This window comes from Rissa tridactyla, chromosome 4, assembly GCF_028500815.1.
Source record: "Rissa tridactyla isolate bRisTri1 chromosome 4, bRisTri1.patW.cur.20221130, whole genome shotgun sequence".
Classification (NCBI taxonomy): Eukaryota; Metazoa; Chordata; class Aves; order Charadriiformes; family Laridae; genus Rissa; species Rissa tridactyla.
In genome coordinates this window covers 52,484,681-52,503,416 of record NC_071469.1, presented here as the reverse complement: position 1 = coordinate 52,503,416, position 18,736 = coordinate 52,484,681, and the positions used below count along the sequence as shown (strand labels likewise).

The 18,736-nt window shown below is 40.7% G+C and overlaps 1 protein-coding gene across 2 annotated transcripts in view; it reads left to right on the top strand.

Moving 5' to 3' along the window:
• EHF (ETS homologous factor) overlaps positions 1 to 8,495 on the top strand; it is a 36,013-nt gene extending 27,518 nt beyond the window's left edge. For both annotated transcript variants that reach the window (XM_054201478.1, XM_054201477.1), the window contains 3 exons: positions 985 to 1,044; positions 4,042 to 4,237; positions 5,058 to 8,495. In XM_054201478.1, the coding sequence (XP_054057453.1) occupies positions 985 to 1,044; positions 4,042 to 4,237; positions 5,058 to 5,157 (356 nt within the window). In that variant the 3' untranslated portion in view covers positions 5,158 to 8,495. The remainder of the gene's footprint in view (positions 1 to 984; positions 1,045 to 4,041; positions 4,238 to 5,057) is intronic.
• Positions 8,496 to 18,736: the final 10,241 nt, after the last annotated feature.

The window sequence follows — 18,736 nt, the reverse complement described above, 5'->3', positions numbered from 1 at the left end:
AATGCCTGGTTTCCATTAAAAGTATGATAATCACGCATTCATAGAAGCTGGGAAAACGTGCGTGGGACCTTAAGCTTTGCTTTATTGAATTCAGGCACGAAGTATTCTGAAAAGCAAACACAGAAGGGGCTCCCTCTCAGGACTATCCCACAGATTTTGTGAGACTTGGAGTGATCAGATGAAAGCTATTCATTAAAGCAGAGCCAGGCTGCAGTGGTTTGAGGGCAGGAGGGTTGAACGTGCAGACTGTGAGGTAGGTTACAGTCATAAACAGGGGGAACTTTTCTTTTTCTCCAGTTCTGAAGAAACACTTGTGCCAGAAACCCTACTCCTCCTCTGGCTGGCTGTAGGTGATAAAGTACCATTGATAAGAAATGGCTTGTTTCTATGGCTTTGAGCCATGGAACAATATATGCATGTCCAGCTGCCAAAAACTCCTACCAGCACAGTCCCGTTCCCAACCCCTGCACCGCCCCCTCCACCCCCCTAAACAATAATGCCGTGCCAGTTCATTATGTTTTAGTCAGGTAAGTATTCTGTGCATTGGTACCAGTGCATACATTTCACATTAGATCATCTCTTCAGAAACAAATAAGCCCCCAAAGATACATGCTTCTGCAAAGACTAAGGCATAATGGGACAATTCAGGATTCCTTTTATAGACGTGATCGTCTTATTTTTCTCTCTCTCACACATAACATGAGGTGAGGTATTTGTTAATCAAATTTAGGTTTCAAAAGCCAAATGTTTATCTCTGCATTCATTCTTTATTCATCAATGGTCTCTTTGTGAAGTGTGCTGATTAACATATAGTACAGAAAACAAAACTCTCTCCCTTCCTCCTCACTTAGATTACCTTCTGAAAAGTGATTATCTTTAAAAGAGATATTTGTTCTTTTTTGTGGTTTTATTTCTTTCAACCTGCTAGTCAATGGAAAGCCTTTAATCAAATTTACAATTAGGCTTCATTTTCCTTCTCTGCAGATTCTTCAGACGTGAAAAAAATGCAAGATCATACCCCAAAGTCCCACACCAAGAAGCACAGTAAGTTGACATCTGTGTTTATAATGGTTGGTTAGCTGAAGGAACAGAAACACGTTAAAAGCAAATCCCCTTCGGGAAGGAAAAGGAAGCATTTTGAAAGCAAAACTGGTTAGATCATTATTGTGATTGAGTCCTCCAAGGACCTGACTGTTTCTAGTACTGTTTGCTTATGTTATTTTTGAGTCAGTATTGTTACACTTTTCAAATTGTTTTTATCAGTGAGGGCTCATGAGGATGCAACCAGAAGACAGTTGCCTCTGCTCTGCGTTGAGCTGGGCTGGTGGTCTGGAGTAAAGGAATGATGAAGGAGATGTGGGCATGGCCATGATTGTGCCCATGCCTGCTGGGTGCAGCATGCATCGGAGATCCTGCTTAGCGTCTCCTTGCAGAGCTTCTCATGTACGGTGCCACAAGCAAGCACCTGCCCCTCAGTCCTGCCGCATTCTTCTCCTCTCAGTCTTTCCACTCCCCTCATCTGTTTTTTATGCTAGTTTTGAGTCAACCTGACTCTGAAGACAGGTTACCATAATTGTGATTTCTGACCATAGTCCCATTAATGTACTTTACTGAGATTTTTATGCTGAAAATATCTTGTGTATGTATTTTGCATCCTCTGTCATTCCCTATTTACAATAGCAAAGCTGAATATTGGTCCTTCACTGCATTTTGTAGTATTTCATTTCATCCTGTTTCAATATGGTCTCCAGATTATCTGTGTTTTCCTGACTCTTCATCTTACCCTGCTCTGTGACTTTACCTGACCAGAACTTCTGGACTTTTTATCTGCACAAAGATATTTTCTTTCTTTTTTTGTGTCTCAAGGTTGCTAATGAAAGGATTAGATAGGACTGGTCTGAAGATAGACCTGTGAAGAACTGAGGTCAGTTGGTTTGTTCAGGTTCGAGAAGAGAAGGCTGAGGAGTAACCTCATCACAGTCTACATCTTGTTCAAGGAGGGCAGCGGAAGGGGAGGTGCTGATCTCTCTCTGGTGACCAGTGATAGGACATGAGGAAATGTAATGAAGCTGCATCAGGGGAAGTTCAGATTGGACATTAGGAAAAGGTTCTTCACTAGGAGTGGTCGGTCACTACAGCAAGCTGCCCAGGGAAGTGTTCAGAGCACCAAGCCCGTTAGAATTCAAGGAGCATCTGGATGAAGCTCTTAGTCATATGGTTTAGTTTTAGGTAGTGCCGTTAGCAGGGAGTTGAACTTGGTGATCCTTATGGGTCCCTTTCAACTTGAGATATTCTATGATTCTAGGAACTCAATCACAGCCTTGGCATATAGAAACAGTCACTTTGCCATGCTGGGCTAATCCCCCATGTTTCCAGTTTCTTCAGTCCCGCTCTGTGTCAAGATTTATTGAGTATGTTACTGGTGTCCAGGTAGGCTGGGTCCACATTTTGTTGGTTTTAGAAAACAATTATAATAACAAAGAGAAATACTGGGTTAGTTGACTGAAATCTACTTCTACTTGTGTTGCACTGTATACCTTTTTATTGACATGTTTGACTAGCTTGTTTCCTTCTTAATTTGTTCTAAACTCTTGCATACTTTTGAAGTCAGACCAAAGGACTGCTGTCCTTCTGGCCCACCTTGTCACTGTGTTTGTTATTCTTTGTCCAGTCAGTCAGTCTACATCTGACTTGGATTTATTTAATCTTTTTTTTCTTTCTGACCTGGACTTTCTGGTACCATCTCTGCAGTAACTGTGGGATAGATTTATGCTTAAACTGGAAGGTCTACCTGTTGAACTTACTTAGAAATTTGGTTTTGCCTTTTCTGATATCACAGTCCAATTTTTTTATACCCTTTTCCCATACAATTTTGCCTAGTCAGTTTTGTCACTATCTCTCTGTCCACTCTGCACCTTCTTACTTCTTTAAGTCTACCTAAGAGACCTGGGACTAAAGACTCGTTGATGTGGAATGTCATTTCACCTCCTTTGCCTTCTGTCTGTCTTTTAAATGCATGGAGATTCAGTGCCTGCTTCACAATTACTTCGGCTGTTTCATTTACCACACGGTAATATCAGGTTACATGCCATGCTGTAGAAGAATATCAGGAAAAATGGGCAAATGACATGAGGGGAAAACTTAAAAATGTTATCTTGAGGGCAGAAAGGCAGAAGGAAGCAGTGGGTGGTTTGGACTCTGCTTCCCCTGGTTGCTAGGACTCCTACCTGCCTGCCATGAGGCTCAGATTGCCAAAGGCTGACACTCATTTCCAGCCTCAGTGTAAAGGCTGTCAGCATTTTTTGCCTATATATCTCCAAGGTGGGGGTCCTGTGCTCCAGGAACCTGCCTGTCCCTACTGAGTGGTCACCATCTGTAGGTGACACGCTGTGAAAATATGACAGCAGGTGGCCAGCAGGTCGAGGGAGGTGATTCTGCCCCTCTACTCTGCTCTGGTGAGACCCCCACCTCTGGAGTCGTCAGCACAAGAAGGACATGGACCTGTTGGAACAGGTCCAGCAGAGGGACACGAAGGTGATCAGAGGGCTGGAGCACCTATGCTATGAGGATAGGCTGAGAGAGTTGAGGTTGTTCAGCCTGGAGAAGAGAAGGCTCCAGGGAGACCTTATAATGGCCTTCCAGTACCTGAAGGGGGCCTACAGGAAGGATGGGGAGGGACTCTTTATCAGAGAGTGTAATGATAGGACACAGGGTAATGGCTTCACACTGAAAGAGGGCAGATTTAGATCGGATATCAGGAAGAAATTCTTTACTGTGAGGGTGGTGAAGCACTGGAACAGGTTGCCCAGGGAAGCTGTGGCTGCCCCATCCCTGGAAGTGTTCAAGGCCAGGCTGGATGAGGCTCTGAGCAGCCTGGTCTAGTGGGAGGTGTCCCTGCCCAGGGCGGGGGGGTTGGAACTACATGATCTTTAACGTCCCTTTCAACCCGAACCATTCTGTGATTCTGTGACATAAAAATGGTAAGCATAGCCCAGAGAGCTTTCTAGACACTCCTTCCTCCTGCCCCCTTTCCTCTTTCAGACCCTCGAGGAACTCATCTTTGGGAATTTATTCGAGATATTCTTCTCAATCCTGAGAAAAACCCAGGATTAATCAAATGGGAAGATCGGTCAGAAGGTGTCTTCAGATTTTTAAAATCCGAAGCTGTGGCTCAGCTTTGGGGAAAGAAGAAAAACAACAGCAGCATGACTTATGAGAAACTCAGCCGGGCTATGAGGTGAGCTGATATATTGCTGTAGAAGACTAGGGCATGTAAAGAGACTACCTGAATGGAGAATCTGGCTGGCTTTTAAAAATGAATTGTCAGCAGCTCCAATTGCTTTCTTTGGCAACTGAGTCTTTCCCGCTAATTTTGAGATTGTAACCTTATGTTCTTCTTTGTCTTTTCTTTCCCCTCCTGTTTCTGTATTCTATAATATATATAATATATATAACATACATATGTATTTTATATATATTTAACATACATTCCGTTGCTGTCCACTCAACCAACCAATGTAGAAAGGAAACATGGCTGTAGCAGGCTGAAAGTTCACGTGCTACTGAATGGCCAGAGACCTTATATGTTCAAGAACTAGACATACCCCCCCAACCGTTATCTTAAAATAGATTTACAAATTCTATGTGAGGATTTTCTGTATTCTTTGCTTTAACATTTTGAGTGTTTTTCCATAATATATGAAAGTTCAAAATGTTTTTTTTAAATGGAAGTAGAGATCCTTTCCTGCTCTGATTTCAGATCCTGGCAAATCTGGAAAATACCCCATGAAATCTCATAAGAGTGTGTGATAAGTACAGCAATATGCTATGACTTGAAATATGGTGAAATTAAACCAGAAAATAATTAATGTAAAGTAAAAAGAAGACATCAGTTTTTCTTTTCTGTCTTTCAGTTATAATAATCTTTGGTGTTATATACATATCAATAGAAAATAAAGACTTTTCAGCTAGCTGAGCAATTGCATAATTGCCGGTGACCTTTTAGGACCAAAGGTGAATTTGATCTTAAATATTTTTCTATGTTTTTATTTTAACAGATACTATTATAAAAGAGAAATCCTGGAGCGTGTAGATGGTCGGAGATTAGTATATAAATTTGGAAAGAATGCCCGTGGCTGGAGAGAAAATGAGAATTAAATATGTCAACAAAAAACATTTAGAACACCTGGATGTAAATATTCAAAGACTATTTTCTTATATTTATGTACCAAACTGGGGTGAAAAACCAATTCTACTTCTGTCGGGAAGAAGGAACATTATCATTATTGGTGTTAAAATTATTTTATTTGAAGTATGTCCTGTATGGGGAAAAAATGTACACAGTTTTCTGTGGTATAAGATAATATTATAGAATTATGATTATTTTCCCCTTCTTGTGAAGTTTTTTCTCTTTTTTTTTAAAATCATACAGGCATAATGTGATTTATGACAATGCTGTGAGTCACACAAAGAAAGGGAAGGAGCGAAATACTAGGGCATTTGGGAGTATGATAATCCACTTTGGAAGGCAACTACAAGTGGAGGAAACAGTAAAGCATCTCTGAGCCAAGTAGTCTTTTTCCATAGTGAGCTGGTTTATAGCTTTCATTGGCCAATATCACTTGTTCCTTCCCTCCTCTGATTTCTGAGTGTTTAAACACTTTGCTGACTTTCAGTTGCTTTTGTTGAGTCAGACAGTGGATTCCTCTTCAGTTAGCTTATTCCAGCCACAGAAAGCAGTGGCTCTGCAAGGTGGCTGTCACCATTTATTTGGAGAACCCATGCTACCTCCACCACTGGGACCTTCTTTTGTAGGCAGAAGTTTAGGACCTGACCTTGCCTGGTACTGAGTATCTTCCCTAATCTCCAAAGGGCATTCAGCTCATCCCAGGAAAAGGGATATTTGTTTTTAACTAACATCTTTGAGGTGAGCTGCAGGAAGAGAGTCAATCTTAGGGACCAAAAGGTATTGAAGGAAGATTACTGTTCTCTGACTGGGCAAACTTACTAAAAGGCACCGATTTCCCAGTAGAAATATTAATACTTCTCCCACCCTCTTATATTCCTAATTAAAGCATTCAAAACCATGTCATATGAAGCAGTGAGGAGGTGGGGAAGCAGAACATATATTAATCCCATGGCAGGAGGAAGCAGTTTCCCTGTTCCTTCAAGTAGTATGGTCCTCTTGGCAGGTCAAGTCTCACTTGGACAGATACTTTCAAAAAACCTTTCAGAAATGCAGAGCTCCATTGCATGTAAAATATTAATTCCCTTTGCTTTTCTCAAGTCTAACTCTACATTGTATTTGTATTTGTCAACCGTGCTTGGGATTCTTAGTTGGAGAAAAACCCACCAACAGAAAGACAGGGAGGTTTTGGAGACATTCACATCTGGGTCAGTATTTTGGGCTCATCTTTAGCAGTGCTATGTGGAGACTGAAGATTCATTGGCAACTTTTTTCTTTCTCCAAGTCACAAATGCTTCCTGCTGGCACCAAGCACATGCAGAACATGAGGAAATAAAAGCTAGAGGAGGCAGCACGTCACCAGGTCACTGAGTACATGAGGTGTGGGAGTTGAGAAACAGAGTTTTCTTGGTGATGTTAACAGAGGTGAAACCAAGATTGATTCCAACTCATTTTTTCAGGGATGGAGAATTTGGAAAACAAAAACAGGGGCTGAGAAGTTCAGGACAAAAAAAAAAAAAGAAAAAAGAAAAAAAGAAAGTTAAGAATATTAAATCCATCCAATACCCATTTCTTCGGGTGTCCCCTGGTTTTGAATCCATATTAGCTTGAAATGCAGGAAGGTGCAACCAAGGAGTTTGTATGATATTCCATTTTTCATTTGTCTTAAAAGGAAATAGAGACGAAACCAAGACACAACAGAAGTATCAATATAAAGGGTATAAAATGTGCTTAGCAACAATTTGTAGGCAAACATGAGGGCCTAACTTGTTATCTACACATGTAGGGCATGTCAAACAATAGCACCACCTCCTACGCTGTGTATGCCAGAACTGTCACTATCAATTACCCATATATAACAATTTTTACTTTTCATAACCTGGGTGGAGAGACGTTTATCTTATTTACAAATCAAATAACAGGCCTCTGTACTTCAAAGGACTTTTTTTCTCTCGGTCTTTCTCTCTCTCTTGTCTTTTTTTTTTTATTTATTTTTGACTGACTGTGTTAGCCTTGCCTGCTTTTACGCAACTCAGTAATTTCCTTTTTTAAGCTTGATTAGCTACATTCCATTTATTTCACCATCATTTTGTAGTTCATATAATAAGAACCAGGCCACCAGATGAGGAGAGCACCTTCACTTTACTCCAAAGACAGTTCCTTCCCACCACCCCACGGTTATTTGCAGTCCTTTGCTCCATGCTCTTCATACTCCCCCTCCCACCCCGAATCCACACATTGGGTGAAAACCTGAAATCAGTGGTACCGTCACAAATCCGCAAAACTGTTATACCTTATCTCAGGTTAGCATACATCTTAGAGCAACTGATTGTAATGCCTTCATAAAGCTGCTTTCTAACAGCTCTCTCACCAAACTTCTCGGGAGATAAAATGAACTTGTGATATACACGTGACACCACTTGGTTACCAAGCAGCAGCTAAACCTGCTTTTAAAGGTTTTGAAAGATAAAGCTTTATTTAGAAGCATACTCTATAAATCTAGAGGGTGGTTTACGCTGGTATGCAGTATAAATGCCAGTCTTTCACTGTCACGTCTTTTAGCATGTGGAAATCATGCAAATTTCTATTCCCACTCTGCAGAACTTTTCAGACGAGGTACTTGTCATTCAGAATTACAATAGCACAAGGTTGGAATAGAAGCCATCCAACATTTACTCTGTTTTACAAATATATTAAATTTAGCCCTAGACAAACAAAAGGACTGTAGTTTAAAACTACAGTTCTTGCCAAGGACAGATGCAACCAACCAAAGGGAGTCTTTTTACCAGACCTAAGCAAATGGAGAAAATGAAGAGATGAATGTTTATGTAAATTACTATTTAAACAAAATGCATTTCTGATTGCTCTTTTATTTTATATTTCAGAGGCTGAGCAATCATATTTTTAGATGTATTCTTTGAGTTAGCAGCTGCTGAACTGGTAGCACCATGTGTATAGATTTTTATTGTACCATAATTTTTCATATGTATAAAGCTCTAAATAGGAAAGTATATTATATTTATATAGTTACATGCAAATCACAATGTCAAAGGTTTGGCATGAGCACTCTCAAACTATATTTTCTGCACAAAATTAAAGCAACATGCTCTAAAAACATCCTGATAAACTGCATGTAGGCTGGTGAACTACAAAGACATTAAAATGTTTAGTTACATTTTCATTTTTCTTTCTGCAGCACATTGCATAATTCCTGCTTGCTTCTCACAGATTCATCTTCAATGTATATGTATGGAAACAAATCCACATTAGGTATTTGACTGTTGCCATTGTAAATCTCAGCTTGGAGACTATGTATCACAAAATGATTCTAAAGACTGTTTCTATTTTTGCTTATATGATATAAATTCAAATAAACCATTCATGAAAGAAATTTTCTGATGAATTCACTTTGTTATGTCTTGAGATTGGAAGTGACTAATATGGACTCTTTCAATATTGGAGAAAGGACTGATGTAACTACCACAAAATCCAATAGCTTAAATTTACTAATATGCTGAATAGCCCATCTATGGTGAAGATACCAGATTTCCAAACCTGTTTTATGTCTCACAGGCCTTGCTGGAATACTCGATTATGTTGACATAGATAGATTGCTTTTCTTGTTTGGCTGCTAAACTTTCCAAAGGTCTTACTTCATCACTGATTTAACTTCAAGGTGTTTTGAAGTGTGTGCAAGGGCTAGGCCGATTAAAGATGACATTACTCACACTAAGCATTTCCTTTACTGAATCAAAGCAGCTAAAACTATAAAATCCTATCCTTCGTGTTATTTTTCAGTCTAAGTGGTGGGTACAAAACCACGCAGTGAACAAAGAGAACATGTCTCCTGATTTGGTCTGCAACTTGAGGAAAAAAACTGAAAACCTCTAAAATGAAGAGAAAGCCAAAGTGGGCCTGTATGGCATTTACACTCTGTGGGGGACCGTGGCCCTCTCAGTATGGTGAGAACGTGCACTCCATGGACCTGCAATGAGCCAATCTGTAGCCTCTGCTGCTGTCTCGCTGGGTATCCTGAGCTGGTTGGCAGCAGGGGGCTGCCTGCTGCGGTGACCTATGCTTTGTTGCTGTGCCAGCATGTCTGGAGTTGGGCTTGAGTCTCAAACCAGGAGCTTCACTCCATTATGCTCTATAACCTGCAAACGTTCCTAATGTTAAGCAAGCGAGTGATTCCACTGCATTTGAAATTATGTATATGGATGTTTGAGGATGGTGGCTCTAGAAGCGTTTAGTCTATGTTGAATGACTATGAAAGACTGAGGGATTTGGGTCTCTTCAGTCTGGAAAAAAGACGGCTGAGGGGGGATCTTATCAACACTTACAAATACTTAAAGGGTGGGTGTCAGGAGGATGGGGCCAGGCTCTTTTCAGTGGTGCCCAGCGACAGGACAAGAGGTAATGGGCACAAAATTGAACATAGGAAGTTCCACCTAAACATGAGGAGGAACTTTACTTTGAGGGTGGCAGAGCACTGGAACAGGCTGCCCAGAGAGGTGGTGGAGTCTCCATCTCTGGAGACATTCAAAACCCGCCTGGACGTGTTCCTGTGCAACCTGCTCTGGGTGACCCTGCTCTGGCAGGGGGGTTGGACTGGATGATCTCCAGAGGTCCCTTCCAACCCTATGATTCTATGATTGTATGAAATCAGACTATACTAAAACACAGAATTTCAGGGGGCTGCAGAATTATGTCCACCTAAGTAGGAGAATATATTTGAATTTTAATCACAGGTACAACCCCCATGTTTAGCAGGCAAAAACAGGCCAGTGCGCTGAAAGGGTTGTGATAGTTACAGAGCTTGGGAGTCCCAAGCCAGATTTCAAAAGGAATTGTAACCATATTTCAAGCAAGTTCAGACTGAATTTTAAATAAGCACACAGCTGGTTTTCCAGTAAATGGTTGGGCCTTTTGTTTCAACCAATCTAAGGACAATATTTGATACAAAAACAAATGAGAATATTGTTTGGAAACACACACGTTTAAAAAAACCAGATCTCTTCTGAGGTTGTGACTTAAAATCAAGCAAAACTTCAGCTTTCAGCTGCATTCTAAGGCCATATGAAATAAAAATTCAAGGCAAAATTCAGAGTTTGCAAATCGTAGGTAAATTGAGAATAAGTAAGAGGAGTACTGTAAACAGAGTCTGTGCTAAGCTACATCTAAATCTGATACAAATTTGTGGGCATGTCTGCATCAAGGACGAGTGAGAATTACTTCAGGTAAGTGAAATCTGGTCCTGCAGAAAGATGAGCAATTAAGAGTTACCAATACTAATAGCTTCCAAGAAGTGTATGTGGGATAATTATAATAATTTGAAAGATAGATTATCTATTGGGTTTTCAGCATTTGCTCCCTTGCTGATGGAGCTTTGCAAAATGCAGTCTGTCCTGAGCTGTGTGCCAGCCAACAATTTCCTCCAACAACAACTCTTGCTGCCTTTCCCCGGATATTTAGCTCCTTCAGCCACGAGGCTGTTTCAACACATGAAAATGTTAGAGAAAATAATAGGGAAAGAAACTAAAAAAAGCAGGAGAAAGAGACTGAGTAGATGGCCAGAGCTTACTGCACTGAACAGCTCTGTGTGGAAATACAAAGGCTGTAGGCACAAAAAAAGTTGATGACATCCAAGTCAGTCTATTTATAGTCTTTCCGCCAGAGGTTGGCTGCAAAAATTAAACATAAATTAGTGTTTACAAGTCTAATTACAACTGTAAGGAGAGCAAGAAATTAGAGCAATATGCTGATGTGCACTGCATAATCTTGTGACCCTAAAAAAAATATTTAATTATGGAAGTAATATGAGCAAAGCACTATTTCTGCTGAAGAATTTTCCCCCTCTGTCTTCAGAATGGTGTGATATTCTTTGCTTTCATCTTGTTTTGAATTTTCAGCAATAAGGTTCAGTCTCAACACAGGGGATGAAGAGGGAGATGGATGATCTTTAATGCTGTAGCAGGTACTGCGAAACAAATAGGCATACTGATCTTCTTCTTCCTAATCTTTTTGGTTCCTTATTCAGCATTTATACTGTTCCTGGGAACAAGGTGCTTTGTGTGAGGTTGGGGGATAAATGTAGTCTAAATATATGATGTCACTAAAATGAAAAGGAAAAATAAAATTATTCTTAAGATTGCAAATGTTTCTTTTTTTACAACTGAGGTTCTAACGCATCTGCCCAATCAGTTACTATAACATGTAGTATTATTTTTCTTGAGATGAGACTGTTAAATTGAATAGCTAAATCTGGTGTAAAGAGGCTAATTATTTCTGTGAGAAATTTGAAACACACTCAAGTATTTACATTTCAATTTAAGTAACACTCTATTGTTTCCGCAAGAAAAGCCTAACACCAAAATACATTTTACAAAAGTATTTTCAAGTTCAAAAGCTCTCATTGGGAAATTCTGTTTTATAAAACCAAACAGATTTCCAAAATACCAGGAAAATAAACAACACAAAATAAATAAGGAGGAGATTTTTTGCCATTTTATTTTTAACTTTTGAGAAAAGTTTATGTAGTAACCTTCCTTTTATCATTTTGTTTCTGCCTTTTATATTATAGTTATTACACCAGCAACGAATCTGATTTACTGAATAGAGTCACCCTTTAAAAAATATTTTGGATTTTCTGTATCCTACCGAGCAGATGAAGACACAGGGAAATTTTAATTACTGACAGCACCTGCTAAATATCTTTTTCTGTAAAATAGACACATACATTTGGGATATGTGCATGCCGACATATCCTGGACAGGATGTTCCCACAGGAACTGAACTACATCAATACGATTTGACTAAAGATCTGTTAAGCAAACCATTCAGCAATGTTAATGTAAATTCATAGCTGGTGAAAAGCCCCAAAAGCAGACAGTCCTCAAAGGAAGGTCCAAGAGAAGTGCTGATGACACTTTTGTACTTCTTCAGTAACTCACCTGTTTTTAGAAGTTACAAAGATTTGTAACTTTATACAGACTTGTGATCAACTTTAATCACGAAGCTCGAGACTGTATTAAAATCCCATGCTCACTGTCGTTGTATCAGTACCTCAGCATTCAGCTGCTCCTCACTGGAAAGTTTTTTCCCGTTTGAAGTTTTTCTAGGACAACCCTATTAATGAAAATTTCTGGGTAAAAATCAACTGCCTCTGGAAGTTGGAATTATATATTGCTTAAAGTGTTATGTGAATGTTATCTGCTGTGAACACAGCAGATCTGACATAAACAATTATATTTTTTCATTAAAATTAAACTATTTAAGGATCTGTCCCATGAATTTCACATCCTGACGAATCATTGCTGTTACCTTGCTTACCTTTCTTTCTACTACAGGACCTCCATCACATTTCACTCTCATTCCTGATGCATGCAGAGTATTTGATCTAAAGTGTTCCTTCAAGTGCTAGATGGGAAGTGGGAAAATCTGGACACAACTACAAAAATCTCAGTAATGCCAATTTTTTTTCCTCTCAAATCTTGTCAAGGGACAGGTAGACAGGCTGTGCCAGAAGCGCAGTTTCTGTTCCTAGAGCTGACCTGCAAGGCCTGCTCAAGAACAACACAAAACATGCTTTTCCCCCATGCCTTTATAAAAAAGACTGCCCCATATGCAATGCTCATTGACCCTGGGGAAGCAGGAATGCTTCATAAATATTTGTCAACTGGTGTTATACATTTTATGTTGTGTCTTGTACTTGATTTTTCATTTGTATCTGAGTCTGCAGTTTTATGCTGCTCTGGATGTTGAGATAGATTCTTCTTCCAGTGGTCTAGTTCAAGTGGTTTAGTAAGTCTATCAGATCACAAAATGAAATAAGCAGGTGGACTATTTATTGCAAATATCACTCATTGTGAAAATCACTTTGTTTCCATTGGCAGACGCTTCTTGACTGATCCTAGATTTTTACATAAGTATATGATTTGCACCAGGATTTCCTTATTTCAGGCTATGGGTATTTCAGTGAGGATGAATGCCTTTTTAAACGATGATTTTAGTATCAGTACACATCTCATGAATTTTGCAGAGGAGTCTTCCCCTCTCTCCTCTAAGAGTGGTGAAGAGACCATGATAGTCTCTGAAAGCCTCCTTCTTTGAACTGAGGGTGTTCAGGGGCTGAACGCAATACCTTATAAGCTGCTTTTTAAGGCTCCTTTCTGAATCTTGAAAAGTTTGGGCAATAACATGACCTGCAGCATTGTGTGGCAAGGAGATTGTTGTGCTTCACAACTCTCTAGGGAAGGCTTCAGGACGGCTCCATAGCAACCTGTGGGTGCGGAGTAGTGCTGCATTTATCCTGGTTGCAGCCTCTGGAGACTAGGATTCACCATGTAGAAAGGTTTAGTGCCACCGTACACACTCATCTCCCAGGCTGAGGATCCTGAATTTCTTGGATGTGCCGGGCAGATGTAGGCTGAAGTTTTTTAATATTCGTGAAGAAGCACCCCAAATTCTGTGACTGTGAGCGTTGCAGAAATTTCAGGAGATTGATGGGAATGTCGAAGCTCCTGGAGGTGATGCTGCCATGCGGATGCTGAGATACAGCCCTTGACTGGAGATCATGAAGTGCTCTGGGAAAGTGGACTTATCCCTCAAGTCTTGCCACTTTTGCTCACTATTTGTCAGCTCCTGCCTCCAATATTTTCTCCCATTCTCTTTTCCCAAGTGGGGTGGTTATAACCTTGCTGGCTGTACCCACAGAAACTGCTCTTTCCCTGGAAGGGAATGTAAAGAGTTTGTCTGTCAGCCCCCTCATCTGTTGAGTCGGCTTTCATGGGCTAAGACCAAACTAGCCCTTTGGCTCTAGCTCACAAGGTTATAGGCTGTGAATTTGCCAAGTCAGAGAAATTTAAAAGAGCAAACCAAATCTACAACCAAGGGCTCTTTTACTGAGTCATTGCAGTTCTGAGAGAATAGAGGATCACACCACAGGTCTGATGTTTCTCTGTTTCCTGTGGACTACTGTACTTCTCCTCAACACAGTCATCCCACCAAGCCTGTTCCCAAACATTGACAGCCAGAGAAACAACATTTGCTACCAAAGACTCACAGACTGCAGTCTTATGCTGTCTAAGATCCTTGTATTTTCAAAGAAATCTTTAAGTAGACAGCCAATTAATTTTTTAAAAAGGAGAAGGGCGGAATGCCTTGAATTTCATCCGTCTCATGGAAGATACAATCACAATGTCTCAGATAATTAGCTTTGCCTGAAATGATGATCACTCATTTTAGGAGTATATGAAATCTATGAGTTGCAATGTGAGGCAACCTGCAAGTCTCCATGCACCCTCCTAGAGTTCCCTCTGTACTCTTATATCTCTCTCCAAATCGTACCTCCTCACCGGAGCTTATCAGATTCAATTACTGCTGTTTCATATCAATGTTCTCATGTGAAACCAGAATATAAATAAGCCAAGACTACCTCCATACTCCCAAACAATTACAAATGCTGATGATTCACCAGTTATTCATGCCAAACCAATATTTTTCATTATTTTATAGTTCATGAGTGAAACATTTCAGCATGTTCAGGCTGAAATCATTGGCATGCCAGGAGGCGTCTAATGGAGAAGGGCACTCTGCACAGGGATGCATGGCATATTCGGCAGCTGGCACACAATCACATACAGCTTATGGACACTCTTTGCTTTTCCAGTAGATTTGGGAGTGAGGGAATAATAAAAGTTATATTTGCTTTCAAGGAAATTTAGAGTTAGATGATAAAGCTAATCCAATCTATTACCTTGCTGCCACTGCAGAAGGGACACACTTTACACTTCCACCTCCCCAGACTATGCCTGGTGCAGCTTGGCTCCTGCCCATTGCTGTGACCCCTGCCCAGCCACACTGATCCACAGCTGAGAGGCTGCCTGAAGGCTCTGCAAGATGATGCTCTTCTGTAGAGCTCTGATTGAGCTGGCGCAGGTGAGGCAGCAAACCACACCATTGTGTCAACCGCCCTCATAGCTGCCGTTGTCAGCAGCTGCAAAGGACTGGCAGCATGTCAGATGGAGCAGTTCTTTAATTTTGCTATGAAAACAGAGACCAGCGTTGATAGTGCTTAAAATGTGGAAGATTGGGAGACTGCATACATTTTGAGGCTGACAATCACTCTTTGGCTCCCTAAAACCTGCTCTCACTACTTCAATGAAGGACAGTAACTCACACACTGGGCTGTCTGCTCGTACTCGTGAGGAGCAATGCAGTGCTATCAAATTTAAGGTGGCAGAATACAAAGACCCATTGTCGGTGTCCCGGGATCTGGGCAAGCACTGTCTCATCCCAAGTATGTTTTGTTGCCACGAAGTTTGGTCTCTGTGAACAGTTGAAATGAGACCTGCCCTTTATCTTGGCTTCCATCAGATGTAATTTTTCAATACACACACAATGAAAAGTTATGTGCTGGAGTTTAAACGCCTTTTTTTCTGGTGCACAGAAAGAATTTAATTCACTATGCATGGATAACCCATTTGTTTATACTCAAGTTAAGAACAAAGCCAGCTAATAAGCTTTGCTGTCACCTTTAATAAATGGTTTCACAAGATAATAACACCATGTGGCTACACCCAGGGGCCATCAGCAGTTTTAAAGCCTCTTTAAGTTTCAAGAAAAAGTCACACTGTAATAGCCAGCAACACTGTGGGAGAAAAACTACAAATTGATATTTTGTTCAGACACCAAGGTTACGAGTTACAGGGGACCTGTGGGTGAAGAACCTTTCAGCAGATCCCCCACCTCAAAAAGGATGTACGTCAGCAAGCCTTTCCTCAGCTTGGAGGAAGGCAAGGCTGGAAGTAGGGCCTCATCAGAAGCTTATGTCCCAGCTTAGCCACCATGTGAAACACCTTGAGCTTAATTGCAGATTAGTTTAGTCATAGCCTGTTTAAGCTGACTTGAGATCTCTGCTGAAAGAGCAGCTCTGGCTCCTACTTGTCTTGTTTCTCTGTGCCTGTTGGGCTGGCCCCCCTCACTGATAGATCCCAAAAGTAGTCTGAAATGAAAAAGGATAAGTTTTTTTCTTTGGATCTGCACATCCTGAGGTCATGGGATCATCAGGCACAATTCAAGGGAGAATGTAGAAACCTGCAGACAGAGAAGCAGGAGAGGGAGATAACTTCCTACCCCTCTATCAGCCATTTCCAATTAGATCAGTATAAGACAATTTGTGAAACCTGAACTGATCACCTGCTTTATGGAGAGGACCAGGTGGGACCTAGCAGGTGTATAATGCTCTGATAAATATAGCAACCCCTTTCCTTAAATTTTGTATGGTAATAAAATAATTTTGTAGTTTACTTTTGCCATGATGTTTCTCTGGCTTTAAGAGCGCTTTTGTGTGCCTACCAAAGCATGTCTCTCCAGGGACTGGTGAGACTAGAGTGTGAAACTGGGGAACTGTCCCCCTGCCCCACCACTTAACACAGAATGTGGGACTCCAGGAAAATTGCAAGTCTCCTCTGCTAAGCAGTAAGGACAAGTTTGTTGAGGAGCTAGTAACACAGGGTGTTAGTTTGGGTAACATACCTCCCACAAGCGAATGTCCTCATAGGATGATGAGGAGGTCATATACGTCACAGGGATCTCTGAAACTCTGACATCCGTGCTGCCTGTGAGGGTATGTATGGCCCCTGCTGCTCAGGGAATAAGGGAAGAAAGTGGATCAAAACTACTGATAAATGGCTTTGGGTTTTTTGGGGGGGTGAGAGTGTACTAAGATGAAAAGATGTGTTGTAAGTGTTGGAATATAATTAAGAAAAGGAGAAACTGTGAAGATGAGTTTTGTGAATTACTTCTTGACCCTGCAGTTTGTCCTTCTGAAGGGCTGGTTGTGTAGTTGGAGGTGCTTGGACTGCAGAGCTGCACTGTGCTCACCATACTGCAGTGTGTGATCAGAATTAGAAACCATTATAACTGTAATGACGGAAATAGCAGTGTGATGCATGTAGTCCTTTTGAACTCTGGATGCTGCATTTACATATTCATATCTGAGAACAAAAACCTCACGTCTCTTAAGGGAAGTAGTTGAGGCCCCATCACTGAGCACCAGTAGGGCCTGATTTTCAGATATAGTGAGCAATCACCTATCCTATGAAAAAATTTTATGATTTGTCTGTATGTGTTCACCTGATATGCTAGTTAAAATAATAAAATATACTGTGTGATCAACCTAAACAGCTCTATTCCTTAGTAAGTTCCCACACCTTCATTTCCCAGCCTATTGAAAGGGCTTGGGTAAAAAAAAAAACCATAAAGAAAGAACAAGTGGAGCGGATCATCACAACACTGCAACGGCTTGGTTATAGACAATTATTTTCTTTGGGTAGATTATTCCCTGGGTTTACACATCTGTCCAAAGGAGTGAGGCAGAATAAAGCATCTTCCACCTAAGGCTGAGCAGCAGCTACATGTTTGGGTTCAGATGTGGTGCCTGGGTCAGGCATCTGTTCTGCACACATCTTCGCAAGAGCAAGGGTGTGCGGGTCAGCTGGAGTCATAGACATATTTCTCTGGCTCAGGCGGTGAAAAAGGGGAGGTGGTAAGTGCCCTATGAGGGGTAAAAGATGCTGCTTGCTTCCAGGAAAAGTCAGGAAAGAAAATACGACTGACACTAAGTGAATTTGAGGGGTTTTTTTGAAGCAAGACAGCTACAAGTATCCTTTCAATCTAGCCCTACATAAGGATCTCAAGGTAGATTGAAAGGATATAATACGTCTATAGTCCAAATGTTTGGTTAGCAGAAAGTGAACCTCTTTATAGCTAGGGAGGCTGAGATACTGCAGTAACAGCGTCAATCCTCCTGTGTCTGCCACATTCTGGTGAAAAAGCAGGCAAGTGCACTGAGAGTGCTGTGCAGTGGAAAGGGATAGCATTAAAACAGTTAAAGTTTTACTATTTTAAGATGCTCTTGACTATGTTGTTTTCTATCTACGAATTGCAATAATGCGTAAATATGACCTGGATCACTACCTGTAAGTGAAAACATACTCATGTGATCATACGTGAGTGGTTTCCCAGAAAAAGACGATTATCTAAACTATGAAGTCCAAAGTTGTTAATCAAACCAGCATGTGTCCTATCATTTTCTCATTGACAATGTCTAATTTTTTGTCTCCAGCTGTTGTCTTAAGGTAATGGAGCTGGAGGCTTCATTCTTTTTTCCTTTAGTGTAATTGTAAATGTATTTCTCCTAAATAGATCCTGCTTTTGATAAGCAAGGTAGTATGTTCATACTTCTGTGAACTGCTATGTGGTTACTTATTAAGGGACTTGTTGTGTGCAAAGAAGCATAAAATGTGCTGTATTGGTTGTGATCACTTGGAGGAATCTTGCAGTGGATGGTATCAGCCATTTCAGACAGAGACTCTCCTGTTTATCACTATGCCATGTTGTATTCCAGACACAAATCTTTCTCAATGCCTTTAAGTGATTGCAGCTGAAGCACTGCATGCAGGAAGCTGACTTATGACAAATGTATATGTGTGAGATGTGAGAGATCTAGCTGCAACATCTAGACACACTAAATTATTTCTGGAGTGTGAG